The sequence below is a fragment of the Carassius auratus genome, chromosome 10 (genome assembly GCF_003368295.1).
Source record: "Carassius auratus strain Wakin chromosome 10, ASM336829v1, whole genome shotgun sequence".
Classification (NCBI taxonomy): domain Eukaryota; kingdom Metazoa; phylum Chordata; class Actinopteri; order Cypriniformes; family Cyprinidae; genus Carassius; species Carassius auratus.
In genome coordinates this window covers 2,177,732-2,198,713 of record NC_039252.1, presented here as the reverse complement: position 1 = coordinate 2,198,713, position 20,982 = coordinate 2,177,732, and the positions used below count along the sequence as shown (strand labels likewise).

The 20,982-nt window shown below is 39.8% G+C and overlaps 1 protein-coding gene across 1 annotated transcript in view; it reads left to right on the top strand.

Annotated features, from left to right (window-relative positions):
* Positions 1–20,982, top strand: part of galt (galactose-1-phosphate uridylyltransferase) — a 116,066-nt gene that overhangs the window by 22,632 nt on the left and 72,452 nt on the right. The window contains exon 7 of the mRNA XM_026273102.1: positions 1,377–1,499. Coding sequence (XP_026128887.1) covers positions 1,377–1,499 — 123 coding nt within the window. The remainder of the gene's footprint in view (positions 1–1,376; positions 1,500–20,982) is intronic.

Below are 20,982 nucleotides of genomic sequence, written 5' to 3'. Positions count from 1 at the left end.
GACACTTCAGTAAACAATTAAATTCACATTTATTAAAGTATCATGGTCAGATTTGATCGTACTACATGTCCTTTACAAAATGATTGTTTCATGAAATACTGAATGTAATGATATTGAATTAACTCTAATTCTTCATTAGTCTCCCATACACTATTTATGTAGATTTATGCTAATATGCAAGTACTAAAACAATTAAGCACATCATGAAATTGTCTTAATACCAGATTTAGCTTCCTAACATCTAGTGTGTCTGGTGTTAGCAAATTGCTAAAATAATTAACTTCAAGCTTTTATTCTTTTCAGCTAATATATTTTTAAAGCCATAATGAAATAAATGTTTTCAATTAACCTAAATGTATCCCTTTTTGAAGTATTTTTACCTGAAAGTTTAAAAATGTAATCCAAATTGATCTTATTTGCTTTCTTAGCAAATAACTAGATTCACAAGCATTAGCGTTGCAATATGTCAAGTTACTTTCAAAGGTGAACTTTACCTTCTGTAACATAGCTTTCCTAAAAGACAAGAGTGTTTAAGCAATATTTCTTCGCAATTAACTACAAACTCAAACTGGGAAAGTTGAGAGAGAACAGTAAGAGGACCGTGCTAGCATTAGCTGTTTTAGCATACACCTTCTTGGAAAAACCATCTGAAATTCTATGCTATTTATTTTTAACATAATGTTTTCGAAGATTTAGAAATTGGAATTAACAGCAAACTATTCTGTGGTAAATTCATGGTAAAGAGCCTTGAGGGTAGTCTTCCATGCGTGTGTGGCACTGCTTTAAATTGGTAAAATTGAACGCCCAAAAACTCCACATCTCTATGCAGAAAATCGCATTTGTCTCGGAAGTGAGTAATAACCAAGTTTCTTTCCTCAGGAAGATAGTTTGTGGAGAACTCTTGTGGGAGCTCTGTTTTGAGGAGAAGCATCCTTTTTTGTTGAAGATGTATAGGAGACCGTGTCAGAACTCTCTCTGGGCAGTGAGAGGTGTCTTTGGTGACTGGAAGGATGAATGTTTTAAAGTGTCTTTTTTCCAATTGCTTTCTCGAAATCATCTCTATGAGTCTAAAGATGGGATAAATGTAGGGCAAGTACCAGCTCCACTAGTTGCAAGGTATAATTGGATGTGTTTCTGTGCTGTCCGTGCTTCGCTGGCTACATACTGTACTTTGCTATCAATTTGCATATGTTTAATATGGGCCTGGTTTGCCGTTGTAGTTATTTTCATAGCTGGAAGGGATTTTTTTTTTTGTGGTTATGTGCAGCTGAAATGTTGTTTTTGTTTCTGAAAGATTTTCCGTATTAACAGAGTCTGATTAGCGAGACTCCCGCACAGGTTTCACATCTTTGTGCTGTTCCTGTTTCTCTCTCCAGGTTTGGGCCAGTAATTTTCTTCCCAACGAAGCGGCGCTGGCGGAGCGCTGTCAGAGAGACTTCCTGCAGAAGCACGGAGAGCCTTTGCTGGTTCAGTATGCTCGAATGGAGGCACAAGCACAGGTAAAACACCCACATAAGACACAGTTCATAGCGCTCAGCAGTCTGTCAGCACTGAAACTGCCTAAAGATAGTTTGTAAAGGCTCTCACCACCACAGCGTGAGTGCTTCTGACAGCCCTGATGAGGGAAAAACAGCACAAACCAGTCTAAGATGGTTTTCTGGTCTTGGCTGTCCACCGAGCTGGTTAAAATGGTTTAGTTTGATGGTTTTAAGGCAGTTTTGGGAATTTTACAGCTAGTAGGCCTGAAGTGAAACCTTTTAGGACCCGTTTGAGATGTGTATACTAGTACTTAGGGCTGAGTGATAAAACAACATCATATTGAAGTGTATGAAGACTTGAAAACATGAACTTCATCTCCAGAGCTTCTCAGACAGTCACTTCACAAGCTTTTAACAGTTTAATTTGAGAAACTAAAACACCTTCACAATAACCCGGCAAAATAAAAGTCTGGTTTAACTTGAAGAATTTATGACACGTCATTGTCAAGTAATGATAATTATTTTTAATAATAATTATATTTAATAATAATAATAAAAAATATATTTTATTAACTGACCTTCAGAGGAAAACAAAAAGATGTGTAATTTTAATGCTATTTCAAACAGAAGTGCAGATGGGTCAGTGACAATGTTTTTCACCTACGCACCTATCTATGACCTACAGGTGTGTGACGCTAATTGATCATTAAGTGTTTTTGAATAAATTAATAGATCCATACCAAAAAGAATAAGATATACCCTCCTCATCCTTGTTCACAGTATATCTTGTCTATTATAAGCATGCTTTTAGCTTGTCTAATGTAGTATTGTCAAATGCGTTTAGCACGTTTAACCATGTTTAAATCAGTTCTGCTGAAATTCATTGACAAAAATACAGTAAAACTCCTCTGATTCAGTCTAGGCCCGTCTAATACTGTCTGCCATAACAAGCCATCCTTTCTTGTTTTTTTTTGTTTGTGTTCTCTCTTAATTGCAACACCCCCTTGTAAAGTGTGCTGCCTCCTCACCTACTGCATGCTTTATAAGGGGGCGTTAGAGCATTAGCATACGCGGCTGAATCTCTAGCATGCTGCTGTGTGTCTCTGTGTGTGTCACCTGGTCCCTGCTCATTATATTGCGCTGGGCAGGATGCTGATGGCATGCTGAATCAGCAGGGAAGAGCTGAGCGCACGCGCCCAATCCACTGCCCTCGCACTTCAGCACAATCTGCTAGCCAAGCATGCAACGCAATGAGGAAAGCTTTCATTAGCATAATGAGGCAGACATAATACTAAACTTGGTTAAATCATAGGTAATCTGGAAAGAGAGTGGGGGTAATCTGGAAAAATAACCAGTGATGTGTTATTTAGTGTACATTTTAAAATGGTTTTGTTTGTTACTAACAGCATTTGAACACTTGTGGCTTCATTATATTGAACATGACAGTTCATAGTATTACATTCCACTTTAAACATTTTTATTAAAAATCAATAATAACATGGCAAATAACAGAGGAGAAAGCGGGCAACCCTGACGAGTTCCTAGATCTAAAAAGAATGGGTTAGAGCAAACAGAACCTGTGAGAACACTGCCTGCTGGATTGGCATACAGAACTTTTATCATATTTATAAAGCTCTATCATAGACCCAGATGCTGTAGAACCACCCATAGATAGTTCCATTCTAGCTGCTCGAAAGCTTTCATCGCATCTAGAGATAATAATGCGCAAGGGGAGAACAAACTATCCGTTGAATTAATAATATGAAATAACCTGCGTAAGTTGTCCGAAGTTGAGTGAGATTTAATGAATCCTGTTTGGTCATGATGAACAAGCCTGTTCATAAATTTCTCTAGATGAAGAGAATGTACTTTAGCATATATTTTAACATCAGTCCCTATCAAAGAGAATAGCCGGTAACTAGAACAGGAAGTCGGATCTTTATCTTTTTTTTTAACAAGAGAGACATAACAGCTATATTAATAGATTGGTGAAATGAGCATTGAGTAACTGGAAAGAAATATCATATCTAACATAAGGGGGCCTAAATTCCGACCAAAAAGTAGTATATTCAACTGGAATACCATCTATGTCTGGAGATTTCCCCTTGTTCATAGATTGGATTGCTGACTCCAGCTCCTGAAGAGTGATTGGTTCAGCCAGGTAATCCGAATCCGCATCTGACAGCCTAGGCAAATCAAGGTTGGACAGAAGAAATGCAAAAGAGTCAGGGTACACATCAGTAGAAGAAGTATAGAGGTTAGAGTAAAAAGAGTGTAAGGTGATATTAATCTATTTTGGGTCTGTCATAATGAGCCCAAATTGGGGTTTCACTGCTGAAATATTAGCTGAAATATTTTTTTCACCATTACATTATCTTAGAGCTAAAAGATGGTTTGGTCTACTTCCTTGAAAATGGGAATTCTGCCTGGATCTTTGTATCAGGAATTCTGCTCTGGATCTCAGTAATGAATTGAGCTCGGACCTAAGCGCCATGATTTTGCTGAGTGTATTGTGTGAGAAACTATTTTGATTATATCTAGTCTGATTCTGGAGCTGTGATTCCAGTTCAACTATCTTTGTGTCGGTTTTCTGATGGAAAGAGGCATGTGAAATTGAGTTATTCCTTATAAATCCTTCAACTGCATTACAAAGTGTTCGTGGATCATCCACTGAAACTTGGGTAATTTAAAGGTCCCCTTCTTCGTGATTCCATGTTTTAAACTTTAGTTAGTGTGTAATGTTATTGTTAGAGTATAAATAATATCTGTAAAATGCTAAATCTCAAAGTTCAATGCCAAGCGAGATATTTTATTTAACAGAATTCGCCTACAAAAAACGACCAGTTTGTACTACAGCCCTCTAGTTCCTGCAGTAATGACATCACTAAAACAGTTTTTTTTGACTAAACTCCGCCCACATGAATTCACAAACAGGGGGCGTGGCCTTGTTGCACTCCGACGGAGAAGAAGGAAGAGCGGTTTGTTTTTGTAGCCATGTCGTTGAAACGCTGTTATTTTCATCTCGGAGTCCAATCACCTTTGTTTGGGCTTCCCAGGAACGCTGTACTTTGAGATTAATGGTTACAATTTATGTTTAACTCGGTTCCCGAAAATTATAATGCACATGTAAAACTATGTGCAACTCATTTTGCTGAGGACAACTTTCTCAATCTCAATCAGTTTAATGCCGGATTTGCACAAAGATTATTCTTGAAAGATGGAGCAGTTCCCTCTTTGTCTGGAGAAGGTGTTGTTTATGGACCACAAAAGGTAAGTGTATTTTATTATTTAAGTTGGTGTGTTTAACAGTTTCTGTAACTTATTACACAAAGGGCAACGCTGTTTAGCTTTGTTAACTAGATGTTAGGGCTGTGCAAAAAAACAATTGCGGTTTTCATGCGCATCTCGTCAATAAAAACGCTCCTATGACTATAAATACATCTCCAGCACGTGCGTTCTAGCCCAATCACGTTACCAGGAGGGCAGCCTGCTCTCAGCTGCTGTCGAATCACAACACAGGAACCGCTGGCCCAATCAGAACCCGTTACGTATTTCTGAAGGAGAGGCTTCATAGAACAAGGAAGTCATCAGCCTGTTTTTGTGACAGTGAAAACAGCAGTATACAGATAGGTGAATTGTGTAAAAAATACTGTGTTTTTTTTACACGCGAAACATGAACACGTTATATTGCACATTGTAAACACAATCGAAGCTACAAAAAAGCGCGTAAAACGGGACCTTTAAAAAAACTCAGCAAATTTATTTCTGAATTGACTGCAAAAGTTTTGAACACACTGAACCTTCAAATTAATGTGGAAACAGCATTAAGTTAGTATATTTTAAATGTGTTTAATGGCATCTTTTTACTAAGTAGTCTATTATTAATGAAATGTCGATACCAATACTGCTACTGGTGCCTTTATTATAATTGAAAGCCATTTTATTTTATTTTTTTTACATTTAATAGGCTCTGAAATATATAACAACTTTTAATTCAAATGATTTTAAAACAATCTTCACACAAGCTTTAAATTGTATGTGCATAAACTATATTGGTTCAAGCTACAAAAGTTAATCAGCGACTTGAGCAGTCGAGTGATTTCTCTTTTTCTTTTGTTCTCTGATTTACATCAATGAAAGACTTTAGCAAGCTTCACTTTCAAAGCAGCATTGTCTTTTTACACCTGACACACATGACACGGCTCTGACACACATCTGACTTTCTCCCAACTCTTTTCGGTCATTTAAGACTTTCCAACTCAGTTAAGTCTATTAAGTCAGTTAAGTCCCGCCAAAACAGCAAGGTTTTACATTATTGTGTGTGTTTTTGTCAGTTGAAGTGCTACTGGCAGTCTGTCTGAAGTGTCTCAGATATCTCGTAAACGCTTGTCAACGCTGCCGTCTAGTGTTGTTGTGGTCTCTGTAGATTACTGTTGTTGTTGCGTTTCTTTAAAAAAAAAATTGGATGGCCCGGGCCAGTGTTGCCATCTTGTGGATAACAATTCAAGGCATTTATGCGACCTGCGCTTACTTCTCCCTCGGGCCAGATGAAGATGATTGGTGGCCCGGATTTGGCCCATGGGCCACCAGTTGAATAGCTCTGCTTTAGCGTATTCAGACCTGAAACTGAAAAACACTGCCTTCAGAAGATGCATTCCAAGGTAGGAAGGCATCAAGGCATGTCCGAATCCAATGTCTTCTTCACTTCCTGTCTCCTGAGATACCAAGAAAATATATTTTGAAGGCAGCAAGATGTTTCCTTCTGCTGCTAGTTATATCCCACAATCCTATGCATTCCATTCTGTGAGAGTTTATGTGTAAATGTATATTTCTTATCAACCTTTTCCTCTTTTTCTGCTACTTCTAGTGATATATTCTTTTTATTCTAGTGAATATAAAGCCATTTACCACTAATAATAATAATAAAAAAAAAATATATAAATCTAATAGTTTATAAAGGTTTACCTGAAGTTTAGGATCTTGCTTACTACTTAAGAATTTGTCATATTAGACCAGTGATTTATTCTGTCAGATATTTCCCAGAGCTCACTCCATCAGTCAAGCATCATGCATTCTCCTTATTCTGGAGTCCATTATCCTTGCTTTCATCTGTAAATGCTGGAGACGCGTCTTTATAGCTCAGACTGCTCCTGAATTCCCTTGGCTCGAATGCAAAGCCCTCGTGAAGATTATGAGTACTGCGATGGAATTATAATAACACCGATTGTGAAGTGAAGACTGCATTAGCAGTTTTATTGCATGGACCTCTCGAAAACCTGTCCAACTCACAATTCACCATCCAATCTAAAGAAGGAAAATAAAGACTATTTTGAATTTGCATTACGAATTACAAAATAAAGCACATTTTCTTCCCAAATTATCATACTTTAATTGTGTATTATTATTAATTGTATTATTAATATTGTTAATAATTTTTTTATTAAATAATGGCAGAACAAGAATTGTCTTAGTATTATTACCACACAGAGTACACTACTGTTCATTAAAAAGAAAAAAAAAAAACTTTCCAACATTGATAATAATCAACAATTTTTCCAATATAATGGAAATATTTCCAGCATAAAGACTTCCTTGGAATGTTATTCCAAACTACACAAAAAACAGTTGGTAGGCCAACATTGTCTGGTTCACCATAATTTGACGTATACATTGCCTCAAAACAAGCCATTTTCACATGAATGTGTCCGGCACTGCTGAATTCAACCGTCATTGTGTTCATTTTGCTCCATTCTTGTCATTAAATGCTGCTCCATTGTACTATAATACGCTGGATATATTCCATCTTGGTTTGGTTTGCTGCCTGTTCTAGGTGAGAAATCTCTCGTTGTCACGAGCGTATCGGAGCAAATGGCGATGAGTCATCTCGTTCGCACCATGGGGCTTCTCTCCCCAACCTGGGATTTCCTATTATCACGGAGCAGCTCTGGTTGACAGGGCCTCCATTTAGTCTCTCATGTCCCGGCGGCAGGGGGTCAGGAAAAATGTGCTGGCCAGCTGGAGGCCAAATTCACCATGCTGTTCCTGTGCTTTAGCCTGATGTCCTGTGAATCGCTAATGCTCTCTGGCTCTACTTTTCGAGGCTTGTGTGTCTGAAAATGGAACTTTTGCCAAATGTAAATATGATTCAGGCATTGTGAATAAAACCTAATGAGAATTTCAATTACAGTAAACTGAATAATGTCTGACAATCTGGGTCTGGGTGATTTATACCTCTGGGTGTATAATAAGCTGTGTGTAGACGGCTAACAACAATCTGTCTGTGACGATCGTCACGTCCTGCATACAAAACGAGACAAATTAGGTTAGATTCACACAGTACTCTGATGAGCGGGTGAGGTGTGTTTTCCCAATAAGTCTTTCGTCTTTAGTGTCGCATAACCAGACTTTTGACTATTGGCTCAAAGTCTATTGCACATTGTTGTTTAATGGTGGAAGTTATAGATAAACCTGAGAACATTATCATTTACAGTGCTTACAGTGCATTTAGGCTAATTTCTTTACATTTTTTACCACTATGTGTGCTCCCTGGGAATTGAACCCACAGCCTTTTGCACTGAGCCACTAGGAACATAAAAAACACAACTTTGATACGACAAACTCCAGGATATCTTGTTTTATTGCAAATACCTCAAGCTAAATTCAGGAACAATTCTGGTTAAATATTCCTCCTCAGAAGAGTTTTGGGTAGCAGCAGTTATTAGCAGCTTTTGAGGACTGTGTTGGTGAATGCATCTGTGCAATGCTTACCATTAAATGAATGCTGGCCACTCACTGTTTATGGTTGTGGACTTATTCGTGGACTCTAGTTTGACCTTCTTCTTGCTTGTCCACATTCACCTGACCTCGGTAGAAGTCTTTGAATCTTCCACAGCTTCGACTACTTTAAAGTTCCATCACAATCTCAATAATTTATTTGGAAGTAATAAGGCCGGACTCCTGAAGCCTATTTTTCACACTTGGCTTTCTTTTTTTTCTTTTTTTTGACGTCCCATTGATATTGAATCCCAGCCGTTTGCTTTTGATCTTACCTCAAGTCATGACCGCAACTCTGTGAACTTTGGCTACACTGCCTACTATAGCAGGATAAAGACGCTCAACTGACAGCTCAGGAAGGCTGGAATTTGGCTACATTTTCAATTTCAGCTCTTGGCAAACCGACAAGCCTGTGAGGAGAAGAGGAACCCTGCTAGGCAAGGCCAGTTTCCATTTAGATTGGGTTTTTCTGTTGCTAACAGAAAGCAAGCATTCAAACCCTTTTTGAGTGGACATGGGGAGCGGGCAGGGCTGAAAGACTGGGGCATGCTGGGACCTTTTGCTGTCTATTGTGTCTCTATCAGTGTGGGAACTGCAATGATCTGTCACTAATCTTGAAAGAAGAATGGCTGAAACATTGGTTTTTGAGGGGACATGTTGTGAGGAACCAAATTTTCCTTTTTCAAGAGCTTGATGTACTAATAAAAAAATATACTAGAAGATTCCCTCAAAAATATTTATGGAAACAAGCAGCAAAAATAGCTTCCTAACTAGGCATTTGTGATATTGCAATTGTGCTGTTATTGACTCTGTCTAACACTGTTCCTGGCTGTGTGTAGGAACTTCTGTTCTGCAGATTCTTCTGAAAGATCCCAACATAAAATGAGCCATAGAAGATTCCCACAGACCAAAAAGAGCATTTATGGAAATTAAGCAACAAAAGCCTGTTTAATTCCTAAACTTCTGGAAGCTTATGACATAATAGCAATGCTGTTCCTAACCGTGTGTAGAACCTTCTGATTCTTCTGAAACACCCCCACAATATGGGAAATGGGAAAAAAAAAATCTTCCCAGTTCTTCAGGTGGTTTTGAAATCCAACAGCTTCTCTTAAACAGTAGGAATACCAGATCTCAGAGAGAGAGTTGGGGTTTTATATGACATTTTTGCCATGGCTTTGTGTCTTTGACCATGGAATGATTGTTAGTGCTAGTTGGGTGGTTTGAGTGTTTCAGAAAGTGTCAATCTCAATAGGAATTTCATGCACAAGTCTATAGTGTTCACCAAATGTGGTGGCAGCTCTGTGGGCAATACTGGCTTGTTATTGAGAGTGGTCAGAGGAGAATGGCCAGACCGGTTCAAACTGACAGGAAGGTGACAGTAACTGAAATAACCACATTGCAACAGTGCTGTACAGAAGAACATCTCTGTATGTGCAATATGTCAAAACTTGAGGTGAATGGTCAGCGAATTCCACTCTTGTTGGTTAATAACAGGAATCTGAGACCACAATGGCCACAAAATGATCAGAACTGGACAGTAACAATGGAAAAAACACTACCTGGTGTGAAGAGGCTACATTAACTGTACAAATTGGAATTTTGTGTAATCTTTTTTTGGGATCAAAGACTTGTCTTAACTTGGATTGGGAAGTGTATATATATATATATATATATATATATATATATATATATATATATATATATATATATATATATATATATATATAATATATGGTAAATCTGAACTGGAACTGGAATCCTTACAATTCATATTTGAATCATATGATACTTTACAATGTGTAGTGATGCTCAACGATATTTAATAAAGTGGCCGCTTAATGCATCTCTTAGCAGCAGCATCGAAGCCATGCTTTTTCACTAGAAGAAATATGACCATTCAGAATAGTATTCTGGCAATGTTTTATATTTATATTCAGCTTTTCTTAGCTCACCGAGAATGACACTGGGGGCTAGAGAGTTAAATATCATCATACAAGTCAGTAGCTCTGAATTCATATAAGAACATGTCAGATTTCCTGCTATATTTGGTCTGCTGAAAACCAAGACTTGCTTTGACAGTGTCACATATATTCCTGCTCAGATTTCTGTTCCCATTGAAAAGTCACTCATTTTACTGCCCTTGCTCTAATTTATGCACTGAATTGATGTATCCGTCTGTCAGGCCTTTTGTTATTATGCATAAAGTTAGTAAAGTAGGAATTCATTTTAAAATAAGCATTTTTTATTATTTTTTTTTTAAGTGCAAATTATTATTATTATTATTATTTTACATTATGCACCCACTTATAATGCTAGTGGCATTTCTTGCAAAAACAAACATACATTTTTCATGACTATTTCCCAGCATACTTTTGATGCTTTACCTTTAAGATCTCCATATATAAATAATCCCTGTTTTGATTGGCTAACCCCTTTTTTAAGTTAAAAAATAAAAATTCTAGTCTGCATCAAGCACATTCATTAAGTAGCTTCAGGCTCTGCCCTGCTTTGCACACAAAAATGAAATCCACTTTCTCCATTTAGTGAGCTTTAATCTGATTGGCTCACATTAGGCAATTGATGAATTTCTATGTGAAAACATTCATATGCAGATTTCACACACTTATTGAATGAGAAATTTGAATTTGAAAGAAAATCATGTTTGGTTTTGTTTATGTTAATGACTCCTTTTAAAGTCATTGACTTGCTGCTTCAAAATGACATGATGGACCCATCGTTTCAGCAGTATTTCATTAGCCTAATGGACATTTTAATGTCACAGATTGCCACTGCCTTGGCTGTGGCGTCATCTACGAGCTGAAAAAATGAGGAAACATTTAATATCTGTGTTTGAACTGTGGAGAAGATCTTGATAGTTTCACCTCTGCTGTCTTCTGGGTGCTCCCGATAGACATAAGTAATAACGGCACAGCTTGTTTGGGATGTGTTCGGCTGTAATTTGCAGCAGGCTCAGGACCTGAGATGGAAAATGGCTTTTTATTGCTTGACTGAGTAATGGAAACAATTCCATTAGCGAGGGCAATATCTTTGTTTGCTTCTTATTGTGGAGGCTCTGTCACGTTCTCGTCTTTATTGTGTTTGGAGCTTGAATGTGAAGGACAATTAAATGTTAAAAAATCTCGTCTCAGCAAGCTGGATATCGAGTGGAACAAGCAGTACAGAAAAAAAGATACTGTGACAAAATTTTCCTTATAGACCTTGACCTGTAGAGGAATGACCTTTCATTAAGCAGGCAAAACGATAATATCATGTTATATTCTGTGTTTTTATTATTTAAAATAGTTAACATTACTTATATATATATATATATTCATTAATTGGGCTTTTTTTTGCTTTTATCATGCCCCCTTTTGGTGTGGATGTATGATTGTGCATAGGTAGAAATTTTAAGTGACTAGCTGCCATTAAAAAACACCAAATGCATTTGTATTTGTTAACCATAGGTAATTTAGCAGTGCTGGGGAAAGCTACTTTTAAATGTAATGCATTACAATATCCCATTACTCCCTTAAAAGTAGCTAATTGCATTACTTAATTAGGCAAGGCAAGCACATTTATAGCACATTTTATACACAATGGTAATTCAAAGTGCTTTACACGAAATAAAATAATAATAATAAAACAAGGAATTTAAAAACTTTAAAAATGATAAACAAATAATTTAAAAGGTTTAAAATGAATTTAAAACAGTTAATAGAAAATGATTATACTGTATATAAAATATTATGCAAACAGTTTGGACATCACACAGTGCTCATTCAATAAATGCACAGCTAAACAGATGTGTTTTGAGTCTGCATTTAAATGACTAATGTTTTAGCAAATCTGATCTCTTCTTGAAGCTGGTTCCAACTGTGGGCGGCATAATAACTAAAAGCAGACCCCCCTTGTTTTGTGTGAACCACAAAACAACACCAAAATTCCTGAATTGATTTTTTGTTTTTAGACCCCTGGAGTCAAGGTATAGATTCACCTTGAAAACTTCATCTTTGTTTCCGAAATTAGTTTTTTTCCTTGTTTAACTGAAGAAAGTTCTGGCACATCCAGCTGTTAATTTCATCAATGCATTGGCAGAGGGAGTCAATGGGGCTGTAGTCATTTGGAGATAAGGCTAGGTAAATCTGGGTATCATCAGCATAGCTGTGATAGACAATTTGGTTATGTCTCATTATTTGACTTAGTGGAAGCATATACAGGCTAAACAAGAGCGGTACAAGAATTGACCCTTGTGGGACTCCGCATTTCATGGATGTCCACTTAGACTTATGCTTTCCTATACTCACTTAATAACCTCTCCCTAGTAGTATGTTATGCTTGACAGTGTCAAAACGCAGCACTATTATATATATTAAGTAATGCATTAAGTTACTTTTACATCATTTTTTGTCACCTGGGCTGGGTTTGCTTATTTGTTTTTAATAACAAAAAAACTCAAATATATATTTTTGGCAACTGTAAGGGCCTTTTCACACAAAAAGTTAAATTAATAAGCCTGAAAGAAGTGCCCCTTCCTTTGTACCTCATTCCAGAAAAAAAATCCAGAGGGGAAAAGAGAGCTGTCAGTGCATAAATGGGGGGAAAAAAGTAGCTTGTGTTACATATTTGAAAAAAGTAACACATACACACACACACACACACACGTATATATATATTTGTAATTAACTTATAATACATTACCATCAACACTGTAATTTAGTGTCTAATAATGAACTTTAGTAAGGTAAACTGTCATGATTCTGCCCTCGTGTCCTTGATTTTTTTCCTAGTCTTGAGGCAGGATCATGACAGACCCGTGTTTTGTGTACAAGCACATGGCCTTGCCTTTGGGCCATGTGCTTGTGTTGTCTCGTTCCCTTGCCCCGCCCCCCTTGTTAACCTAGTCGTGTCTTGATTGTCCCATCTGTGCCACCTGTCGTGTCTTGATTGTTCCCCCTATTTAGCTTTCCTAGTGTGCTCTGTCTTGCGTCGGTTCATTGAGATTTGTTCCCTAAGGATTGTGATTCGTGATAATACCCTGGTAACCCCTTTAAGATACTGTGTCCTGTTTACCGTGAGTGTTTATTTGTAGTCAGTGTTCTCTAGTTTTGAGTCTTTGTTTACCTTGCCTTATCAGTCCTGTTTAGTTATTTTTGTATCTGCCCTAGTCCTTGTTTTCCCCCTCGTGGGTTTTTATTTTCCCCTTTTTGTGAATAAACCTGTTTGTGTTGTAAATCCTGTCTGCACCTGAGTTCCTCCTTGCCAAGATCATGACAGAATGAACCGACCACGAAGGAACTCAGCAGACAGGAGGCAATGCTGGATGGCATCAGCCAGCCAGCGAGATTGTTTTGAGGGCTCTCGCCTTGTGGTGTTCCGGGGGACCAGGGGAGGTCGTTCCGGAGCGAGCGGGCGAGAGGAGGAGCCCCAGAGGTCCCCTCCACCTACCCAGCTGCCAACGATCCCTGAGGGTCGTGTCCTGGCCGTGGCAACCCTGGGGGATCAGGCAAGCCCCTCCCAGAGTCCTGTGGTGCCCTCCACAGCCAGCAGTCTCCCCATGAAACGAGGGAGACGGTTTTCATGGGAGTCAACTTCTGAGTCTTCGGCGTCCGAGACTGCCCTGCCCGAGACCAAACTCCCCCAACCCGCCTCTGACCCAGCTGTGGCCTCTGCACCGCGCCCAAGGAGGAAGAGGAGGAAGAGGGGGCCTGCCGGTCCTGTGACCCTGTCTCCTCCCGTGCCAGCAGCGGAGAGAGCTGGCGTGCCCGTGCCAGCAGCGGTGAGCGCTGGCGTGCCCGTGCCAGCAGCGGTGAGCGCTGGCGTGCCCGTGCCAGCAGCGGAGAGCGCTGGCGTGCCCGTGCCAGCAGCGGAGAGCGCTGGCGTGCCCGTGCCAGCAGCGGAGAGCGCTGGCGTGCCCGTGCCAGCAGCGGAGAGCGCTGGCGTGCCCGTGCCAGCAGCGGTGAGAGCTGGCGTGCCCGTGCCAGCAGCGGTGAGCGCTGGCGTGCCCGAGCCAGCAGCGGTGAGCGTGTCCGAGCCAGCAACGGAGAGCGCTGGCGTGCCCGAGCCAGCAGCGGTGAGCGCTGGCGTGCCCGAGCCGGCAAAGAAGAGGGCAGTATGCAAGTCGGCAGTCGTGAGAGCGCAGGAGAGTGCCGCGGCCGACTCTGCAGCAAGGACTTTAGTACAGTGTGTCTCATCTCGTAAGGAGATGCCAATTGTCTTAGCGGCTAAAGCCTTTTCAGATTATTTGTCTAGTCTTGTCCGTATCCTAGAAGTCCCCGTCAGTCCTGTCTTGTCCTCAGACCCTGTCCCCAGAAATCCCGAGTGTCCTGATGTCGTCTCCCCGTGTCCCGTGAGTGTTGCCCCGTGTCCTGCTGATGTAGTCATGTATCCTGTTGATGTGGCCCCGTGTCCCGTAGATGTCCCGTGTCCTGTTGTCCCCCCGTGTCCAGTAGATGTTGCCCCGTGTCCCGTAGATGTCCCGTGTCCAGTAGATGTTGTCGTCCCGTGTCCAGTAGATGTTGTCGTCCCGTGTCCAGTAGATGTTGTCCCCCCGTGTCCAGCTGTCGTCTCCCCGCGTCCCGTAAGTCTTGCCCCGCGTCCCTTGTCTGCTCCTATCATGTCCCCTGTCAGTTGTCCCGAGACCCCTCCCCGCCCCTCACCACCCAGACCTGCCCGTACCCCCCGTCGTCAGCCTTCGTCCTGTCCTCCTAAAACTCCTGCCCCACCCACTCACCCTGGTCTGTCCCCCATGAACTTTGTGGTCCCGCCTCCTCCCCTTCCCTGTTTGTTTTTTTTGATTTGTCACCCTAACCCTGCCGTCGTGTATTCATGTCTGCCTTTGTTATTATTTGTCATGTCTTGTTGGTTTGTGTCGGTGTCCCAGTCCGTCATGTCAGTCATGTCTCGTGTTTGATGTTCCCTTGAGGAGCGTCTGGAAGCCGCTCCTTAAGGGAGGGGTTCTGTCATGATTCTGCCCTCGTGTCCTTGATTTTTTCCTAGTCTTGAGGCAGGATCATGACAGACCCGTGTTTTGTGTACAAGCACATGGCCTTGCCTTTGGGCCATGTGCTTGTGTTGTCTCGTTCCCTTGCCCCGCCCCCCTTGTTAACCTAGTCGTGTCTTGATTGTCCCATCTGTGCCACCTGTCGTGTCTTGATTGTTCCCCCTATTTAGCTTTCCTAGTGTGCTCTGTCTTGCGTCGGTTCATTGAGATTTGTTCCCTAAGGATTGTGATTCGTGATAATACCCTGGTAACCCCTTTAAGATACTGTGTCCTGTTTACCGTGAGTGTTTATTTGTAGTCAGTGTTCTCTAGTTTTGAGTCTTTGTTTACCTTGCCTTATCAGTCCTGTTTAGTTATTTTTTGTATCTGCCCTAGTCCTTGTTTTCCCCCTCGTGGGTTTTTATTTTCCCCTTTTTGTGAATAAACCTGTTTGTGTTGTAAATCCTGTCTGCACCTGAGTTCCTCCTTGCCAAGATCATGACAGTAAACAACATATTTAATTTGACGAGTGAAAACAGGACTGTGAGTGATGAATGTGTACAGTACACTGTTTGGTGTGTTGTTGTGTGCCTCTGTGGTAATTGTTTAGCTAATGAAACCTTTCTGTTATGTCTTTCCAAAAATAATTTATTTTGGGTGTAAACCTTCTTTTAATGACTGCACTTCTATGTTGAATTTCTCCTGATACCAACTCTTCTCAGTACAGCTCTTATTTTATCCTTGTCCTGAGGATGTCTGTTGAATATTACTGTATCTAGGTGTTGTGTTGAGGTAACAAGCCCCAGCAGGAGTTTAGCATTATGAGCTTGTTAAGATCGCTCGTTGCATTTCTCTTTATAAAGATTTTGTTGAATACAAAAGCGTTTGGATAATTGGTGTTTTACGAGAATTTCAATGTGGTTCATATAGAGATTAACAGGTGTATAAAATTAAAGAAAACGTGTACAAACAAAGGCTTAACCTTTGAATAAGGATTTTCTGGCACATTGCATCAAGAAAGAAAAAAAATATAATATAAAGTTAATGTACTGGTGAATGCAAACAACAACAACAACAATAATAATAATAATATAATAATAATAGAAAATGAAATAATCAAGCATATGTAAAATTAAATTGTATTAAGAAACATATTTTATTTTCTAATATTTAAGTACAAAATATATAAATCAAAATGAATCAGAGCTTGAACTCACTTGTTATTGTTCAGCCTTAATAAAAAAGTTTATTTAATCACTTATTCACTTCAAATTTGTTTTTATAAAGTCCTTTAAAATATCTTAAATGACTCCAAGAAGCATTTTGATTTTTGATAACTATAATTTTAAAGCCTTTAAAAAGCAATGCAAGTATAAACTTAGAGATGTAAATGTTTAAAATGAATAAGCTGTTCTGTTCACTTTTAATATGTACTCTAAACTGTGATAGCACACCATATTTAAGTATTATGAATGATAATGCATTGTTAATGAGCTGAATGTTAGTTTCTTGTGTAAATGGTGTAAACGTAACTCACAAGACTTAAACAAAACATATTTGCAGACTTGTAAAGTGCTATGAGAAACATTTTGTGACTTAAATAGCAGAAACACAATAAGGGTGGCTGCAAGAAACAGATCTTGAACACACAAATATACACTAATTGGAATTTATTCTGTAATTGACATCATTACTGGAAACATGGTAATAAACAGTCATTTTTTAATCTAAACATTCATTAGCTATAAAAAAAAATATGTAAACTGCTATGAGGAGACTCATGAAAACACTTCTGGGTGATGATTCAGACTTCCCAACTCTAGAAATATTTCTCTCATTACTGTTTTTGTGCAATGATCTAACAGAAACATTACAAAGCAATTATTTTGATATATTCTGCTTAGATGAGGAGACAACTATCAACAAACAAATTATATTTACATATAATTTATGTTATAATTACTTCGGCATGTAATTTGCCTGCATCATTTGTGAATAATAGCTCAAATGATGTTGCTTTTTGAAGAAAGGTCTTCTGTTACATTTCGTAGCGATCTGACTTCCTTTATATTGCCTGCGGACATTTAAAAAAATTTATAAAAAAGGAATTAAAGTAATAGCTCACACACACACACACACACACACACTCACTGATAAAAATGCCACAATTTTTTACATTAAAATGTTGGTTCTGGCCATAATCCATAATAACACTTACTGCAGTGAAAAAGTCTAAAAGAAAAACTTCCTGTTGTCTCTTGCACCAAAAGCCACATATTTGTTTACATATTTGTTTGTTTGGGGTTTTCACTTGCAAATGATACTTTAGCTGTTCATATTTATTTCCTGATTCAGACAAGATGACTTTTTAACTGGAGAAAGCAACACACAAATCTTAAATAAAAATAAAAATAAAATTCTTACAAACGTGCAGTTTTTTTTCATCACGAGTTGTTAATTGCATCATGGCAATGACATTTGCATGGACATTACATTCAGAAAATCCACTTGCAAGTCTTTGTTATTACTCTTCATAGCATAAGATATTTTAATCACCAAAAGCTGACATTAATAAAAACGTTTCCTAGAATGATTTGATTATCTAGAAAGTTTAGAAGCGTAGCGACGCAGCTATAATGGTCTATTTAATTGTGTCACAGTTGTAGAAGCTGAAGAATGCCAAACTCTGCTGCCGAACACTTGAACGCCATTATAAAAGCTTATCTGCGCTCAAGCAGGAGAAAGCAGCTGCAAAACAGCTTTTCACAACTGTCACAACTCTCTCCCCCCGCTGTTGTAAATCAGCCTTCTAATAGCTGCGAGAAGAATCCAAGTGAAGATACAGTTAGCGGTGGCGCCTGGCGTGGGAATAAAGAGGCTCTTTTTATAGCGCAGTGTGATGAGTTAATCATACGCTCTCGCCTGTCCACTCGTTCGCTCTTCATGACTCTGTCTCTCCAAGTGAATAGAATGGGCCTTCCACTTGAAAAGGGCACCTGGGAGCCTTCTTTAGATGCTAATGACTGCAACGCAGCCGTTCTTTTTCTTCTTTTTGCCTATGCCAGTTTAGGACCCCCAAAAAAGGCAAAAACACATGAGCCATTTGCATCTTCTCTACTTGGGGTAAAATATTTCTTTTCTTTACAGGGAAGAAAACAGCAGCCTTGCCAGCTACATGTGTGAGAGTTAGATGCGACTAGAAGTTGTCTGGGTAACAGTTTGAACAAGTTGTGGGTTGAACGAGGGGAGGTGTCGAGATATATCAGTGTCCGCCGGCACAGTCTGATCTAGTGGGCGACACAACAAATAAGATTATCCTTTTCATATCCAAGTGATTCTGGAGCTGGTGCTAGTGACTTCACATTTAATTCAACGCATTTATGATGTCGCCCCCGGCTTTGATGTATCAGTCAAAATTTATAATGTATAAAATTCATAACTGTCCATGTATATCACACGGACAAGCTGGAGCACGACAAAAAAAAAAAAAAAAGAACGATGTAGTTTCGTGGTAGTCCTGCTCGGGTGGTACACAGTTATGATCAAAGCACCTTTTTATGAAATATTTTATACTTTCTTTCTCAGCATGATGCCTATTAGTTTAATCAGAGTCGAAAAAGGTGTCAAATGAGTTAATGGGTGTGCAACAATTGTAGTTTGATATGAACAGCTAGAGTGTAATGCATCTCATAGAGGTTTGATTCTAAAACCTAGTGAGCTGACTTGCCTAGATAGGCAGCTGTGTTCTAGGCGCCATAAAAGTGACTGATTTGGAACACACTGCTTAAGCAGAATATCCATGGGTCATACAAATAGTGCTTCTCATGCATAGAATACAATGGCATTTGTACAATATTGTGCAATTGTTTCTGGAAATTAAAATTCCATTATTAGCTGATTTTAATAATTACTTATCAACGTTTAAAGACAGACATGTTGTAAATGATGAGGTTGTTAATCAGTCTTTTATTTATGGCTTGCTTAGTTGGGGTCACTTCATCTACAGCGATATCATTGACTTGATTGCAAATAAAAACAGACACTATTTTCAACTGAACAGAGATGACATCACTGAATTCAATGATGAACTGCCTTTAACTATCATTTTGCATTATTGAGACACTGTTTTCCAAATGAATGTTGTTCAGTGCTTTGACGCAATGTATTTTGTTTAAAGCACTATATAAATAAAGGTGATTGATTTAACTTTTTAAATCTGAATTCCTAATAAAATTCTACATTACCCATGATGCTGTAATAAAATAATAATAGTTAGATATTAAAGGGATATTCACCCAAAAATAAAAACTGTTATGATCTCTCATTCCAATCTTCAGTTTACTTTTAGTCGGTCACTCTCAATATCACGACAGTGTCCTACGAATTGGGATATTGCTTCGATAGACCAATCTACTTCGAGTGTAAACTAAATGAGACAATGCACTTTGGCATGCAATTATTGCATCCAGCTGGAGCTGATCACAGCATGAGTATAAGAAGGCAGCAGGTGCAATGCATACCAGGCTTTTTGCTTCGGAGCCGGGCGACAACATTGCTCTGTTCCATCCAGTGTCTTCAAGTGAGTTACGAGTTCAGTGCACTCTTGGAAGCTTCTTGTGTAGGGGGTATGGCACTTCAGCGGTGGTCATTCTGTCTCGAGGAGGTTGCACATTTCAGGCCACCCTGTTGTGCTTCTAGTGCCTTAGCACTAAAAGAGCATTTTCCTGAAAGAACAATCTTCTCTAAAAGAGCTACACAGGTGCATCATTATAAAGATGATGGATCGTCCTTATAAGAATGCCATTTAACCTGTGTGTTTCTGGATGCCGTCGTTACTTGGCGCCGGGTGATGGTCATGATCTCTGCGTCACATGTCTGGGCATTAAACATGCTGAGGTGACTTTTGTGGATGAATCGAGTTCCCACTGCGGGAAGATGACCATCTCGGATCTGCAGACCAGGCTTCGCTACCTCCAAGGGTGTGGAGTTCTGTTTCCTCTGCTATGATCTAAGGCTCGTCCTGGTGGCTGCCAGGTGAGAACTACTTCCAGCAGTAGCACAAGTGGTTTGAGCGACACAGTGGTGGCAAACCACTCAGGGAACCAACCCCTAAAGGACACATCACTCCTCCAGCATCTCCAATCCAGTTGGGCAGCCCTTGGAACATGCTAGGCCCTCTTCAAAGAGTGTAGGGTATCCAGCGGGGCCCCTCCCGATGACCGGATGTAGATCATTGCATTGGAGGGAGAGCTCTCTGAGAAAGATTCGACTGCGCTGCCACCGTCCGGGAAAGTGGCAATGCCTGAATTGGATCCAGAGATGACAGCTATGCTTCTCTGGGCCACCAAGAAGGTAAGGACTTGAGTGGAAACTTCCATCTCGTCCCAGGCTTTACTGATCCTGGCCCAACACCAGACCTCACTCATCCTCTTCCTTCGACAGCCGACAGCAGTGGGCGTTTTGAGAGTGTCAACAAAGGCCCTACACACTTTGCCAACCTGTGGAACCAGGTAAGCATTGCGTTCCAAACTCAGACCCCTCTCCGGTCCGCTCACGAGCCACCCGAGTTGGGTCCCTGCATTCCACCTCGCTGCCCTACTGTGGGTACGGCGGTGGTTTTGCTGGTCCCACTTGAACGAGATCTGGGTGCCTGGCTAGTGCTAACCAGACTGTTTCTCTAGCTTCTGCAGACCATCTGCCTTTGCTATGCAATTCAGTTAGCCCGGCGTCCCCCCAAGTTTAGCAGCATCC